Source organism: Xiphias gladius, chromosome 17 (genome assembly GCF_016859285.1).
Source record: "Xiphias gladius isolate SHS-SW01 ecotype Sanya breed wild chromosome 17, ASM1685928v1, whole genome shotgun sequence".
In the NCBI taxonomy this organism is placed as follows: domain Eukaryota; kingdom Metazoa; phylum Chordata; class Actinopteri; order Istiophoriformes; family Xiphiidae; genus Xiphias; species Xiphias gladius.
This window is the reverse complement of record NC_053416.1, coordinates 16462226-16477852: the sequence shown is the minus strand read 5'-3', so window position 1 is coordinate 16477852 and position 15627 is coordinate 16462226. Positions and strand designations below refer to the sequence as shown.

The 15627-nt window shown below is 40.6% G+C and overlaps 2 protein-coding genes across 5 annotated transcripts; both read left to right on the top strand.

Annotated features, from left to right (window-relative positions):
• The first annotated feature begins 1189 nt into the window (after window positions 1-1189).
• LOC120802968 (palmitoyltransferase ZDHHC23-A-like) lies at window positions 1190-6223 on the top strand. Its single transcript, XM_040151184.1, has 4 exons — window positions 1190-1308; window positions 3161-3799; window positions 5014-5181; window positions 5950-6223. The coding sequence occupies exons 1-4, from the start codon at window positions 1190-1192 to the stop codon at window positions 6221-6223; spliced, it is 1200 nt and encodes a 399-aa protein (XP_040007118.1).
• Window positions 6224-7256: 1033 nt separating this feature from the next.
• On the top strand, window positions 7257-15067 carry zgc:153704 (uncharacterized protein LOC767759 homolog). Of its 4 annotated transcripts, none has more exons than XM_040150902.1 (7): window positions 7257-7348; window positions 12860-12933; window positions 13705-13844; window positions 13942-14021; window positions 14146-14259; window positions 14370-14471; window positions 14566-15067. In XM_040150902.1, exons 2-7 carry the CDS (start codon window positions 12886-12888, stop codon window positions 14583-14585), a joined length of 504 nt encoding a protein of 167 aa, XP_040006836.1. In that variant the 5' UTR covers window positions 7257-7348; window positions 12860-12885; the 3' UTR covers window positions 14586-15067. The 4 variants fall into 4 exon arrangements, with proteins under 4 accessions (XP_040006836.1, XP_040006835.1, XP_040006834.1 ...); XM_040150901.1 differs by lacking the exon at window positions 7257-7348 and adding an exon at window positions 12391-12472; XM_040150900.1 differs by lacking the exon at window positions 7257-7348 and having other exon boundaries at window positions 12783-12933; window positions 13942-14015.
• Window positions 15068-15627: the final 560 nt, after the last annotated feature.

The following is a 15627-nucleotide window of genomic DNA, read 5'->3' as shown; positions in this document are numbered from 1 at the left end:
TTTCAACACAAATGACTGATGAGAAACTCGGCGCCTGTTTTCCTTTTTTTTTTTCCCTTAATCAATTACAGAAGGAGCTCGGTGACAAGGGATCACCTTCTTAATCATTTCCCTCTTGCTGAAGATCGCATAACTTTTGCCTGGATAGAGTAAATCTGACAATTCAGCCCACAAGTACTGATGGTTTTGTATTTTTGTTGCGGAGACAAGGTAAGTCAAGGCAAGTCAATAGAGAAATGGTTTATCTTGGTTTTGTGGAGGTGGATTTTTCTATCAACACAGCCAGAAAATTTGGATAAAGAGTTAAATAAGCAATAGTGATTTATCGTAGATAATGCAGTCGGATAAAAAGTCATACAAAACCTGTTCAATTAGGAAACTATGATAAGACAAACAGACGAAAGCTGACTGAAATCTATATTTTGTCTCCTTATTTCTAATATTTCTCTCCGCTAATTCCTGTACAGATAAAGGTCAGGCTCTGTACACTACACAAAAAGGCTGTAACCGAAGTTATGAACCAGACTAAAATAATAAGTGTTGGGGATTTGGGTTTGCTGGCCCAGATAGTTTGTCCTTGTGGACACGTTGGCCTTGTTTCAACAAATTACATTAGAGGCTCTTGGGGACTTAACAGGACTGAGAATCCTCTGACTATAGAAATGATTAATTTCTATAGTCAAACAGAAAATCTTTTAGTAAGTTACAGGTACAGGTTGAGTCCAGCATAAGTTGCTCTAACCTGTATAATACTGTAATTTAATAATGGTTTTACGCATGTCTCCTGAAGTCCTTTTTTTTTAGATCATTAGAGAGGTATTATGCCACTATATTCAGTAGAAATAGTAGATGCGTTATTGTCGCCAATCCAGATATCTTTCCATGTCATGTTTATTTTGCCCACACCATAGCGGTCATACATGTCTTTTTGCTGTGTCTGTGTGTGCATGTGCATGTTTAGATACTAATAGAAGAATTGCCCACCAATGAAAGAAAAGAAAAATTGCTAAAAACCTCTTTGTTATTAATTGTTTGTGGTTGTGGTATTATGTTTTTATGTTAGGAATGTTCCCCAATAATGTGCTGAAATGGTGTAGTTGATTGCTCAAGAAAACAAAATTTTAAAATGATGGTCTTTTGTGTTGAAATAACAACTTGTACACTTCAAGGTCATCTTTAGCAAGCCACTATGAAATCGGAAAAGTTAAAGCCTCCGGAGCCTGATGATCCCATGTGTTGCTGTGAGTGTGACATCTACCAGTACGGATGTTGCTGTGACTGTGAAGATGTGGATGAAGCCTTTAACAGGTAGGAATGGCTTTTTGGAAAAAAAGGTCAATAGTGAGTACCACTGGTTTATACTTTAGTGCTGTACTGGAAAGTAAAAGAAGCCTTGTGATGCTTGACTTAAATGTTATTGATATAGAAATATCACTTCTGTTAAAAATTACTTACAGTGGCATGAGAACGTTTGGGCACCCCTGGTCAAACTTTCTGTTACTGTGAACAGTGAAGTGTGTAGAAGATGAACCGATCTCCAAAGGCCTAATGTTAAAGATGACACATTAGTTAAAAGATTAAAACATTGGTCTATTATTTTGTTTTGTACAATAGTAGAGTGAAAAAAATGAAAGGAGCACCATGCAAAAGTTTGGCCACCCAAAGAGATTTGAGCTCTCAGATAAATTTTACCAAAGCCTCAGACCTTAATTAGCTTGTTAAGGCTACAGCTTGTTCACGGTCATCTTAAGAAAAGGCCAAGTGATGCAAATTTTAAAGCTTTATAAATACCGACTCCTCAAACCTTGTCCCAACACTCAGCAGCCATGGGCTCCTCTAAGCATCTGCCTAGCATTCTGAAAATTAAAAGAATTGATGCCCACAAAGCAGGAGAAGGCTATAAGAAGGTAGCAAAGCATTTTCAGGTAGCCGTTTCCTCAGTTTGTAATGTAACTAAGAAATGGCAGGTAACAGGAGGAGGTCAAGTTGAGGACTGTAAGACCAAGAAAACTTTCTGAGAGAACGGGTCATAGGATTGCTAGAGAGGCAAATCAATACCCCCATTTGACAGCAAAAGACCTTCTTGTAGATTTAGCAAACTCTGGAGTCATGGTGCACTGTTCTACTGTGCAGCGACACCTGCACAAATATGACCTCCATTGAAGAGTCAGCAGAAGAAAACGTTTCCTGTTTCCTAACCACAAAATTTAGCATCGGAAGTTTGCAGAGGAAAATTTAAACAAGTCTGATGCATTTTGGAAACGAGTCCTGTTGGGAAGATTAAGTTAAAATTGAACTTTTTGGCTGCAGTGAGGTATTTTTGGAGAAAAAAAGCTGAATTTCATGAAAAGAACATCTCTCCAACTGTAAAGCACAGGGGATGGATGGATCATGCTTTGCGTTGTGTTGCAGCCAGTGGAATGGGGAAGCTTTCACTGATCGAAGGAAGAATGGATTCAATTAAATAAAAGCAAATTCTGGGAGAAAACTTCACATTGTCTGTAAAAAAACTGGAGATGAAAAGAGGATGGGGTCTACACCAGGATATTGATCCAAAACACACCTGAAATTTTGACCAGGGTTGCCTAAACTTTCCCGAGCCACTGTAAGTTTGTCATCTCTTTTGGCTGCTCTAAGTAATGTGTGGTCACCAAGGCTGGATTACAAACCAGGCAAAGCGAACGGATCATCCAGGGCCCCAGATCCTCAGGGGGTCTGAAGGCTCTTTGTTGCAATTATTATTATTATATATATAAATTTTTTTTTTACAGTTTGATTAACTGCAAACTTGATTAGTAACACTATAAGCCCCACAAAAGAACAATATAAACTGAAATGACAGGGACTAGGGTTAGTCTGGCCGGTACTGTAAGAAAACTTTCGTAGATATTTCCTCACAAAGTAAAAGAAGAAAACTTAATATTTTCCTTATTACGCCATTATGTCATCAGTGTAAGTTACACTGAAAATCCTAAATTTGAAGAAGCAGAATACATACTTAAATAAAAAACTACTTATGTGAAAGCTGGGACACATTTTACATGATTTAAGAGTGTATTAAAAAATCATTACAATCACCCAATAAAAAAAACAACAACTGTGTTAGCCGTTTGTCGAGATGTTTGCCATCATGACTTAATGGCAGCTGTCTGTGCTGTAGGTGGCTGAAAGACAAACCCCCTAAGAGCGGATGTCCATCTCCTGTTCTTGGGGCCATGATTGACAACCTGGAGATCTCCATGATCCCGGCCCTGGTGCTGCTACCTCTCCTGCTCAGAGTTGCAGCGCTGCACTACCTGCTGGGCATCATCATCCTGACAGCCCTGCCCGGCCTGTTCCTCTGGTACTACTACGCCACGCACCGAAAGAAGAGACGCACCCTCTTCTTCCTCACTATGGCGCTCTACTCTCTGGCCTATATGTATTACCTCTTCATCACAGAGATTTTACCGCTTGGGGACGTCAGCCAGCTGCAGGTGTGCACTGTGACCACCGGGATGATTCTCACGATCGGCGCTCTTATTCACACCAAGAGGGGCCCAGGATTTGTGACCGCTTCCCTACTTGAAGCACACAGCCAGAGTCAGGAGGCTAACAGGGACTCTACACACCTTAACGGATCGATGCAATCAGCAGCCTCTTCCTCAACAGGGACTGCAGCAGAGTTGCACACAACAAAAGAGGCCCCGGCAGCAAAATGGAGCAGGTGTCGTGTGTGCAAAACAGTGCGGCCCCCGCGGGCTGGACACTGTCGAACATGTGGGTCCTGTGTCCAGCGTCTGGACCACCACTGTATATGGTGGGTTGGATTTAACATAAATAGTTACATATTTCATGTGTGGCCTGTGAATCACCTCTAAGTCAGTTATACTTCTCTGCATCGTGCATTTACACCAAATCATGACAGTGAATATAGAAATTATAATGGATTAGATAACTGCCCCGTAATTACACACAAATATTCATATCTGCAGCAAAGACTCCTCCTGCTGGACCTCCTCTCTTCTTCCACAGAAACTAGGAAAGGCTTAAATTAACCATTAGACCGTTACAGCTAGTTGCTCCTTTGTAAAGTGCACACGCACGCACGCACACACACACACACATGCACACACACATACACACCAGGCCAGAACTGCTGATGCTTCTTAATAGCCTGAATTTGTCTGGGCTTTTAATTTTCAATTAAGCAGAAACATTCATGCTGGTCAACAGCAGAAAACTTCTTTGTTTACTGGACATTTCAACGGATCGTAAAAACAAATTTTCCCCCTTACCCATAGTTGCATCAAAACATTTAGATATGTATTTAGCCCGTTTTGTAGATATCTGCTGCTGAGATTTCTGCTGCCAGCTTGAAGCAACGGAAGTGATTGGAATTTAGTATGTTGTGCGTTGACAAATGACATTTCAGGATAATCCGTAGATCTTACTTTGAACAGTTTTAATGGGGAACTATTTTCTTCCAAAGAGGAAAAAGTGAAAACTGTTCTCAGCAAGAAAAGAAAGCAGGTACACCGGGGTCCATCTCGGCTCAACCAGGTGGACGAGGCCATCACTGAGTAGGGCCTAAACAGCTGGTTTAATATCCATGTGTCTGTGTGCTCCGGCAGGCCGAGAAGCCTTCCTGCAGTGCACACCGCCAAGATCACTGAGGACGATGATGTCAGTTCTATATTATAATAAATCCTTTTACAACTCATGCACAATTGCTGAATTGTCTCTTAGTTTAGGTGCTGTTGTCTGCAATTGACTTCCAACCTTAAAGTTAATTTTCCTGTTTATTATTCACTGCAGATAGAAACTCCTGAACCAACCACGGCATGATATATGAGTATACTGAATCTATTATCACCAATACAACACATGATATTATGTGTAGAAATACTAGTTCGACTGCATCATTTGAAATACGACGGGTGAATGGAGCCAAAATATCAGGGTGAATTTGGGTTTAACTGGTACATTGTCTCGTGTGTCTGTGTTGTGTGTGTACGTGTTGAGGTGCTGTAGGATAAACAGCTGTGTTGGACATGCAAACCACCGCAGTTTCCTGCTGACCCTCTCTGTGTTCGTGTTGACCTCTCTGTATGGGATCAGGTTGGTGCTTGGCAGCCTCTGTCCTCGGCAGTATGCAATGACGGCTCTCTTCTACTGCCCCGGCGTCTACAGTCAGTCTAGGTACAGCACTCTCTATATGTTCTGTCTCCACCACGGCCACAGTCGACCATGAAACTAAATGTAGGAGTAGATTACAAGTCTACGTTGTAAAAGCTCTTGAAATCTATATTAACACCAAAATCTAAGTGTAAACTTTACTTGTTGCTATTAAAAAATAAGTATGATTAATACATTTTTTCCAATGAACATTAGTAGCAGTTGCATTAGCAAAGACACAAATTCTACTTTCTCATCTTTATTACAGTTTTATGAGCCACGTATTTTTTCATTGATTGTGAGAAACAATTTAAAGATTGGTCTATTTGGAAATTATTTGGAGTAATTCCTGTTTATAAAAGTGTATAGAAGTCAGAGCCTTTGGAACGGCTGCTAGAGAATCTGATTTTACAAGAAAACTCAAACCACTCATTTTCAGCTGGTGTCATTGTTAATTGCTGTAAGGTAGTCATTTTATTCATATATACTTATTGCCTTGCTTTGTTTATCTAGTCCTGGGAAATTAGCAGAAAAGATGGGAAATTATTGCAATATTTTCTTTTTTTTGCTTTGCATTGTGTTAAATGAAGGTTGGTTAATATTTATTAACTGATGTAGTTACATGGCAGGAGTATTAAGAGCACCTAACATGCATAACATGATTTTTCCCAAAGGCAAAAGGGCCTAAGCCTGGTACTGTTTTAGAAAACAAAATGTTGTACTTGTGAATGCATTTCAAACCTTACATTATATCGCTGTAGTGTTGTATTCATCCTTTCTTTATGTTTACAGCACAGCACTTTGCTTCACCTGTGCTTGGTACAGCAGCATTGTCGCCGTCGGACTGCTTTACCTGTTAGTGGTACAAGTTCTTAATGTCAGCTTCAACGTGACGGAGCGGGAGGCTCAGCTGGCTCTGAGGAACAAAACGGGCCAGAGCCGCCTGTGGGGACTCGTCATCGACACGGGAGAGTATTCACGTGGCTTTTATCAGAACTGGGTTGAGTTCCTCACCATGACAGACGCCTTGGTTTCTCCTCCCTCCAGCCTCACTGACTTGGTCTAGTTTCACTCTCTACTTTCTAGTAAACATCGTGATAACAGACTGTTAATATGGCACGTGTGAAGAATTTCATCTTATGTATTTCTTAGGATATATCTGCTGATGGCTTCCCATGCTTATTGCATTCAGGCCTCTTAAATATAATATATCTAAAACAATTTTAAGTCTGGGATAAGTTACAGGGGAATATAAAGGTGCTAATGTATACTGTTTCAAAAAGTACACGCTGAGTACTTTTGAAGTTGGAATTTGTAGCGCAATTGTCTATTCATGGAATAAAGCTGCAGGCACTGCCATGTCACTTTACTTTCTCCAGCCCATCTGCAGAGAGTGAATATTTTTTATGCTGCCTGACTTCTCTCAACATATTTTTGACCACATGTCAGTTTGAAAATGAAATAAAAATATGAATCTTGCAGTAAATGAGGAGTGACTCTGTGGGGTTCAAGTAAAAGAGGAATAACAGCCACGCTCTCAGCGACATGAGGCGGTAATGGTCATTACATGGCTCACGACAAAAACCGCTGGATGGATGAAAAATTGAGAAATAATTTAGGTCCACTAGCGTTGTAAAACACCTACAAATTGTCCATAAGGTGGCGCCCGAGGACAGGCCGCGGTATGACTACAATTGAACGTGTTCAGCCTAAGTGCGACATCTCAGGTTGTCAGGCTCAGCTCTGCACTTTATCAGCCGCAGTTGTACTTTGTCAGGCGAAGCGCCGACTCCGCTGCGCCATGACCTCAGGCAGCACAGTTGCCCATTTACGTGTTCACGTGCTTACGTGTGGCACGTAACTTTTAGCATTTCAACGTGCTAATGTGCAACGTTTACCATGCCGGCGTAAGGCTGCGCGCGCGGCCGTGTCACTGTCCCCACAAGCTGTTGTTTCTCGCGCAGACTCTTGACCGGAACGTTTTTTTTTTTTGAATTCACGGATGTGGAGTTGGAGCCAGACGAGCCGCTGCGAGCCGCTCTCTTCCTCCTGGACGCGTCCCTGTGCAGAAATCCCCGGGGGGGTGCTGTACATCGAGACGATACATCCCATCCTAGCACTCCCGCACGGGTGGTGGGCGTGAAGTCAGTAATTCCCGGAGCAGCTCCCGTCAGCTGAATTGTTACGATTGGTACGATCTGGTTTCCCCCCTGTGTATATTTCCTATTTTTCTCTGCAGTGCTCTGCCTCAGTGATGTTTTTGATCTTTGCAGGAGTTGCTTGTGTAAATAATCAGTTACAGATGTTATTTATTTATAATAACACGAAGGCAAAAGTCCTGCCCATTGTAACATAATATATTTAAATTTCTATTATCTTTCCTATAGTATAATAAAAATGGCAAACTAAACAGTTTGTGTACTCCCCTGTGATGTCTACAGTGTTTCCCTCCGTATATTCCCATTATTTCCCATTGTCAATTCTCATGCACATCTTGGTTGGAGCAATTGTAGTTCATTTGATGGTGTTGATGATGTGAAGAGGATGAAGGAGACTCCGCTGACACCGTCTTGATTGCATATAAAGGTTTATTACAAAGAAGAACAGCGCCAAGTCAAGCATCTGCAGATCTGCTTGTGAGAGGGTGTGAAGCCGATGAACCACTCTGAAATTCAGCCTTGGTCACCGACTCTTAAATAGGACAGTGGTTTTCCTAAAAACTGTCACTCACATATGGTTTTAGTTACAAAGCATTACCTTCCTTTGGGAACTGCAAGACCCCTTCTGAGGACCTTTGACCTATGGGCTCCGAGCCATACCTCTATTTTCACACATGGTTTATATTCTACATATATGACCATACACCTCACAATCAAAACTGTTCAAATCAGTAAATTTGCCCTTTTTAAATCATTCAACTGAAAGGTCAATTTGGCGTCTCCGTGCCATTAGGGTTGGTTATCTGTGCATTTTCCCGCCACGAGTGCTGTCTAAATGTACATCTGTTGTAAGGAGGTCATATAATCTCAATTTGGTCAAATTGTTAGTTGTCACATCTTACATTAAAAATATCTTAGATTGAAATCATGTTCTCAAAGCAAAATAAAATTTCAAAAATTGACACATAATTTCTCCTCTTTTCCATTTTATTTTAAGAGAAACCCCAAGAATTATAATTCAGTGTTACCCATAGTACCTCCTCAGTGCTTAATCCTGTACATTTATATATATACTGCTGTTTATATTTGAAACACTGAATGGACATACTGCATTATGTTATTAGTTCAGTTAGTGCAATTGCCACGGACATAGTGAGCTTAACCCTTTGCTTTAAAGGAAAAATTGAGTGATACACTGTGGTTAATATTTGGACCCATACATTTGATACAGTTGCTATCTGGTGTGTTGTATTCTGTGCCCCGAAGAATTGGGTTATCGCAGATGTGCCACATATGTACATGCAGATCTGATGCCACGTGTCACTCTCTGAGAATGCAAATCTTCTCTCCATAAAGGCTCACTCTACTGCTCTAAACCAACTTCTATCGCTCCCTAATCCCATAATATAGAATTTTTTCTTCAATAATCTCGAGCAACTCCATCACCAAATTCCCTGAGCATGGCTTCATCGTCGCTGCCTCAAAATATATTCGTTTGTCATGATTGTTTCCCATGTGATTAGCCTACAGCCAGAAGTCATTACAATGCCTGGTTAGTTTTATAAACTCTGTTAGTGTTGCTCCTGATCAGACTGCAGTGAAATGTGGTTGAAGATATTTTCATCATTTGACCAAGACAAGGTATCTTGAAAACTATGGACAGATTTACATTTAATTTGCTTTTGCATATTCATGGCCCATTGGCTCCTGATGTTTTTACTAAGCCGTTCCACGAACATCAACATGAAATTTCACGCATGGCTTCAGAGCAAACTCTTTTCATCCTTGAGCTGTCCTCTAGCTCCAGCCCCAGGCCAACATATCAACCTTATCAACAAAAAATCTCATAGTCTAAACAGCAGATTCATCACATTAATCTCCCAAAACTATGAACTCTCTTGATTGACGTGAATCCATGCACACACCTCTTGTGCCACCCTGAGGCCAAACTACTTTTTACAGCCTTACTGGTAAAGCTGTAAATGTCCAAAAATTACATAGCTACTAAGTGTGTCATTTCATACATTTTTTCCTCTTGCCCTCAGTGTGCGTACAGTATATACTGTTTTCGTGTACAGTGTGTGTGTGTGTATGCCTGCCCTTAAAGCTCCTTTCCACACAGTATAGATGTCATATCTTAGAGACTGCAACTCCTTTGGGCAATGAGCTGCTAACAAAAAATTCAGTGCAGTTTTCTCTGTGATGATTTACGGTGTTATAAATAGTTGGCAGAGGCAGTTAAATAGGAAGTTTCAGTTTTTCATAAAATTTTAAAAGGCACATGAAGTGGGGCCATGCTTACAACCCTTTTCCCAGGTGATCAACCTAAGTTACACATTTCAAGATTAATCTTGCAATCACGTTATATCATTCAGTCTGTAATTACCAACAACCAAGTGGGGGAAACTGTTCACATCAAGTCAGAGATATTGAGGATTTCTGACAGCTACAATATGTCCCGCTTGGTGAAAAGAACTATAAGAGTATCTCCAAACTGGTGGGAAAATGGCTAATAAGCCACCATCGCTGGCAGTTACACTGAAACGAAATCCAATACCAATTCTAATTCAAATGACTTTGTTCATCGAGAAGACGCTACATTGTTTGTCAGTATTTGGTTTCAGTTGTTAATGAACTGTTACAGATATGTAATACAGTTGCGTATTTAGGCTTTTCATGTTGTGTGACTAAAAGACTGGCAGTGGAGTGGTCTTGGCTCATTTTCCTCCCGCGCTTAACTATTCACTTCCTGACACAGAACCTTTGCAGTTATTTTTGGGCTTGGTAAATCTGCAGATGCTTTGATAACTCAAGCTATTGTCTAAATGTAAATTAGATTTAAGTATAAGTACATTTCTCCAATAGGTTGGTTTGACAATTCACAGATTACTAGTTAATTGTAGATGTCTGCCGCTGCAGTTTTTTGCACGGGGCTGTCTTTGTAAATATTCAAATGTAAGATGTTTTTCTGGCAGAACACTAAATTAAATGTTTGTTTTCTGGGAGAAAAAGGCATACCTGTTTAAACGGGCAAGGTATGTAGGTCGAAGGAATCTTTGTGCTGCAGCATGTGTCCGCCTGCACTGGTCGGTTTCCAGCTCATTACACCAATTCATCTGATCAGAACTTCCCGATTCATATTTTAATCTCTGCAGTGGAAAAAAAGATCCTGCGGAAAGTTGAGAGCTCAGCCTTGTAACCAACCCACTTTAAAATGATGCAGAGATCAGAATTACGGACAAACGTACTTGTATTGAAAAGGTTTTTGGCCGTAAAGTATAATTCAGGCTCCTTATCTTTGCACATAGCAGTGGTGGAAGAAGTACTCAGATCTTTTACTTTACTTTACTTACAGTATAAAAATACTCAAGTAAAAGTCCTGCACTCAAAATTTTACTTTAGTAAAAGTGCAGCATTGTTAGCATCAAAATATAGTTAAAGTACCAAAAGTATAAGTACTCATTAAGCAGACTGGCCTATTTCAAGTATAAAATATATTATAATATTGGGTTATAATTATTAATGTAAACACCACTTTAATGCTGCAGCTGTTTAACCTGAGGCAAATTTGAAATATTTTATATACAGCTGAGTAATTTAATCTATAATAATATGTAATAATTTATTTCTGATTATATTTTGTATCAATAATCTGAATTCGCAAAGTTTATGTAGTGGAGTGAAAAGTACAATATTTGCTTCTGAAATGTGGTGGAGTAGAAGTATAAAGTAGCAGAACGTGGAATTACTCAAGCAAAGTACAAGTACTTCAAAATTGTATAGGTACAGTACTAGAGTAAATGTCCTTAGTTACTTTCCACCACTCGTGAAGAGCTACATTTATACCTGCTGAATTTTGCGGTACGGCACCAGTGTTGTTACATGCTACACACAATTTAGAGTATTAACTCCAAATTAATATACAATACACCGATGGTGGTATTCACACCCAGAGTCTTTGTATGAGTTTTTGTTCCCGTATACTTCAGCCATGGTAGTTTGACCAAACATTCACTGTGCAGTGCGGGAAACACTATATTGGTCTATGGGTGATGACTAACTTCATCCAGTCTGCATTTGTTTTTTGCTCCTCAGTTGTTGTTTTGCTACAGTTCATACAAATTGGTTTCTGGGCCAGGAGGGAAAGGAGCCAGGCAGGAGCAGCAGAGCTGGAGGCAGGTGATTCAAACCCTGATATCTCCGGTAAATGAAGGCTAGGAACAGTTACAGTTGACTCTTAACCTTTTTATTACGTTACATTTCCACAGGGCAGAACTGAAGAACGCAGGAACTTGTTCAGTCATAGTTTACTATTGTGTGAACTGATTGGGCATTCAAAGCAGATCTCCTGCCTGTTGAGAGAGCCATCTGACAGAAGGGAATAGAGAGAGTGGAGCCGATGCTTGGTGTTTAGAAAACGGTCACAAGGTTATCCGACACTTAGTGAAAATATCCTGAAATACAGCTGTGGCTGCTGGCCTGTGACTCGCTGTTAGCAGTAGCACAGGCATTTAGGAGGAGCGATATCTTAAGTTGAACAATGTGGGCGGTATTCCATTCATACTCCAGTTTTACCTCCATTCTTCCAGTCGATAGACTGAGTGATTATTAATCTAGTTTTGCTCCATCTGGTGATGAAGATCATGTGATGTGATCAAAAGCTCCAGAACACTTACTGGAGGTGAGATTGTGTGATGGTTCAGCAGTTTTGTTTGTTCTCTTGGGAGGCACAAACTGCATGTAGAATACGTTGTTATTTTCATTCCTGACAGTAATTCATGTAATTGTAAGACGAATGGGGAGGTGGAAGTATTTATTGACTTTAGACCCATAAAAGCGACACTACAGTTTCCCGCGAAAGCATTTCAAAGAACCACATGGTGTTGCATGATTAGGAATCTAATTTGCAAGGGCAGTTGTGTTGTCTCGTGTTTTACCAACACAACTGCTGACGGATGAATTTGATTCTGTGGCCTCTGCCGCAGAAAGCACTGGAGGGCAGGCACAGCTTTGTTTACCACTTTCGGTTCCTGTTCTTTTACAGCTTATGCTCACACATGTGAAGCTGCATAATGAGATGGCAATATCAAATACTGTGCTTTCCAACTCTTAACGATGAGACAGACAGGATATCGTCTCTATCCATCCTTATTCAGGTTATGTCATTTCTTGGCATGTTACTCCTGCCGTCTAATGCCATGCTTTTACTTCTCACACATTTGGTTAAATTCTACCCTGGCAGGACTAAAAGCTTACCTTGTGGCTGTGGAACTGTAAATGTGTTTGTCTGAAGTTTCACGTGTTTGAACCCGTCCCAGCTCCAGGGTTTATGTGGGTGTGGTTGTATAAATGTGTGTGTGTGTGTGTGTGTGTGTGTGTGTGTGTTGGCTGCGAGGGAAAAGGTAATCGCATGCGCAACTATATAAAGGGTTGTCGGGGCAGAACCTCGACAACAGACCCCCAGATCTTCATCCACGCTCTTCTCTATCATCATTCCTGCAACTGACTCTGCTCCTCAGTAACTATGACTTTACTGTTGACAGTGCTGGGCGCTGGGCTCTGCTCCTTGATGGTGTCCTCCGAAGTCATTCCCCAGGCAGACTTCAATTTACAGGGGGTAAGACACTATTTTAGTCACAAAATAGATTCATCGTGCCTGTATGCATTGTGTTTAATTACTCCTCACAACTGAGTCAGCTGTAGCCTGAGCATCTGGCAGAAGAAAGGATTTGGCAGGCTGTTTCAGGATGCGTGATAAGGTGTCACGTGTCACTTATTCATTTATCAAATGAAGATGGCAAGCATGATAAAATTAGCTAAAAATAAGTGAGACAAAGATTTTTTGACTTTGATCAATGTTGTATATATGTTTATATTTCCTGGCTATTTTGTAAAATGCACTTAAGCAACTCTGTACTTGAATGAGTGGTGTATTTGCATTATTTTTGCAAGGAGTAAGGTGACATTTAGGGAAAAACTATGTGAGGAATTAACTTTTTTCTAAGCCTACCATCACATTCTTGCACAATAACTGTGTGTAAAAATTTGAAATTTAATTAGATGCATAAGAGAGCCTCAGCAGATGTTTCCTTTTCTAAAAATAGAGTGAGACGGATGATACTAACAACAATTATTCTCCTGCTTGACAAGCACACACGCACAACGCACAGAAATATGACCACAGAGATTGAAGATTGAGTAAAACTTTACAGCTGGCTACAAGTCAGATGTTTACAGGGCAGCTATGGTCTCTATCCTCTATAGTACCCGCACCTGGTTATTACTTGAAACACACTCTGTTTAAAGGAAGGCCATAGTGAGTGTTACTGTATGTATATATGGCATTTTTGTCTTGTTTCTGCCATGCCTGCCTTGTGTGTACACACAGATGGCGGGGAAGTGGTACCTGATTGGATTTGCAACTAATGCCCAGTGGTTTGCCAACCGCAGAGCTAGCATGAAGATGGGCACGGCCATGTTCACCCCAACTACCGATGGGGACCTGGACATGTCATACGCCAGTCTCATGTGAGTGCGAGAGAACAGACAGGGAGAAAGGAGATTTTTTTTTTTTTAAAAGGTGAGTGATGACAAAGTCAATCTAATTTCAATGGTGTCTTTGCAGCTCTGATGGCTCTTGTTGGAGAATGAGCAACCTGGCTAAAAAGACCGATGTGCCTGGAAAGTTCACATACACAAGTGAGCGTGAGTGCACCCTCACACTCACATAATACAGCACAAACACATAAAGGCATACATGCAACAGTCACAGTTAAACCGCCTGCAATATTTCTGCTTTCACATGACATGTTTTCCTCCTCTTCGTCAGGCTGGGCGAATGAGAATGACATGCGCATGGTTGACGTGAAGCCTGACGAATACGCTCTGACTCACACCATCAAGACTAAGGGGGGAGATAACACCATTGTCAACAAACTATACGGTAAGGTTCTAATTTGCCCTGATGCTACACTCTCTCCAGTCTATGTGAATGTGCGCAGCAGCTCAGCAAGCATGCATACTGTAGGAGATTAATACAATGTGGTTTGACAGGCCGTGGAGTGGACCTCAGTGCTGATCTGCTGGAGAAGTTCAGGCAGTTCTCCTTGGAGACTGGCATCTTGCCTGAAAATGTTGCTTTCCTTCCAAAAAATGGTACTTCTTACACGAATGGAGATGTTTTATTTAAAGTAACCTGTGCTTAGGAGTGATGTTACACACTAATCACTGTGACTCTTTTCCTCTTTAGCGGAGTGCCCAGATGCCTAGTTTTCTGCCCCGGTCATCTTATGTCAGCGATGTTGTCTGAACACTTTAACCTTTGTTGTGAATATTCTACAACTATCAAGGTCACTCCCAAGAACTGAGACAATATCTTTTTATTTTCAGTTCACATATTCTGCTCTTTCAAATGTTTTATAAAGAAATAGCTCGTAATATCATTAAACATGATGTAAAGCTTGGTTTCAATAGAAAAATACTTTGCTTTCATCCACATGCAGCTATAACAGAGCACCAGCTTTAAAGATCCCCCCAGACGTTTTTTGTGACATATAAAATGCTCTGCTTTGAATAAGGGGTTTCTGATATGGTTTTTCCATAAAGAAGTTCAATTACCTCGTTTAAAATTCTTCCTTCTCTTGAAAAAGCCAGATCTATGAATATGCACATATTGTTTATTTCAAAGATTTAACCACTGGACACAAGACGTCACCTACATCACTGAAAAGTCTATTCCCAGCGGGTTTGCAGGCTTAAAGTTTCCACATCACACTTGGTTGCAAGTCTCATACTGAACCGCAACTGGTATCACATGCTTGTACGTACTTGTCTTAAAAGGTTCCCTGTGGCGTTTTTGTCCTCTAGTAGCACTATCAAGTTGTTTTTTTTGTGTGCTGACATAGTCTCATATAGCATACAAGGACACACATGCTTGTGCACGTGCATGTCATGATACACATTCCCGCCGAGGGTTTCACACTATTTCAATGATCTACAGGATGTGGTAATACACCAAGAAATGCAGCAATGCGCCAACAAAGGCAGGAAATATGAAGACTCCAAGCTTGTAAACAAGGATGTAAGCAATTGCGGTTTCAAAACTTTTAAGAAAACTTGGCTTTGCAGATGTTTTGTGAGGAAGACACCTGGATTCAATACGTTTGTCAGAGACACACAGTATGGTTTTTTTTTTTTTTTTTGTGAGTATGTAAACATGTTTGTTTATAAGAACTCCACAGGGCACCTTTAAATTCAGACTGAGGCTGAGCAGATATTCAGAAGACAACTGTGAGAACAGCCTCAGTCTCAA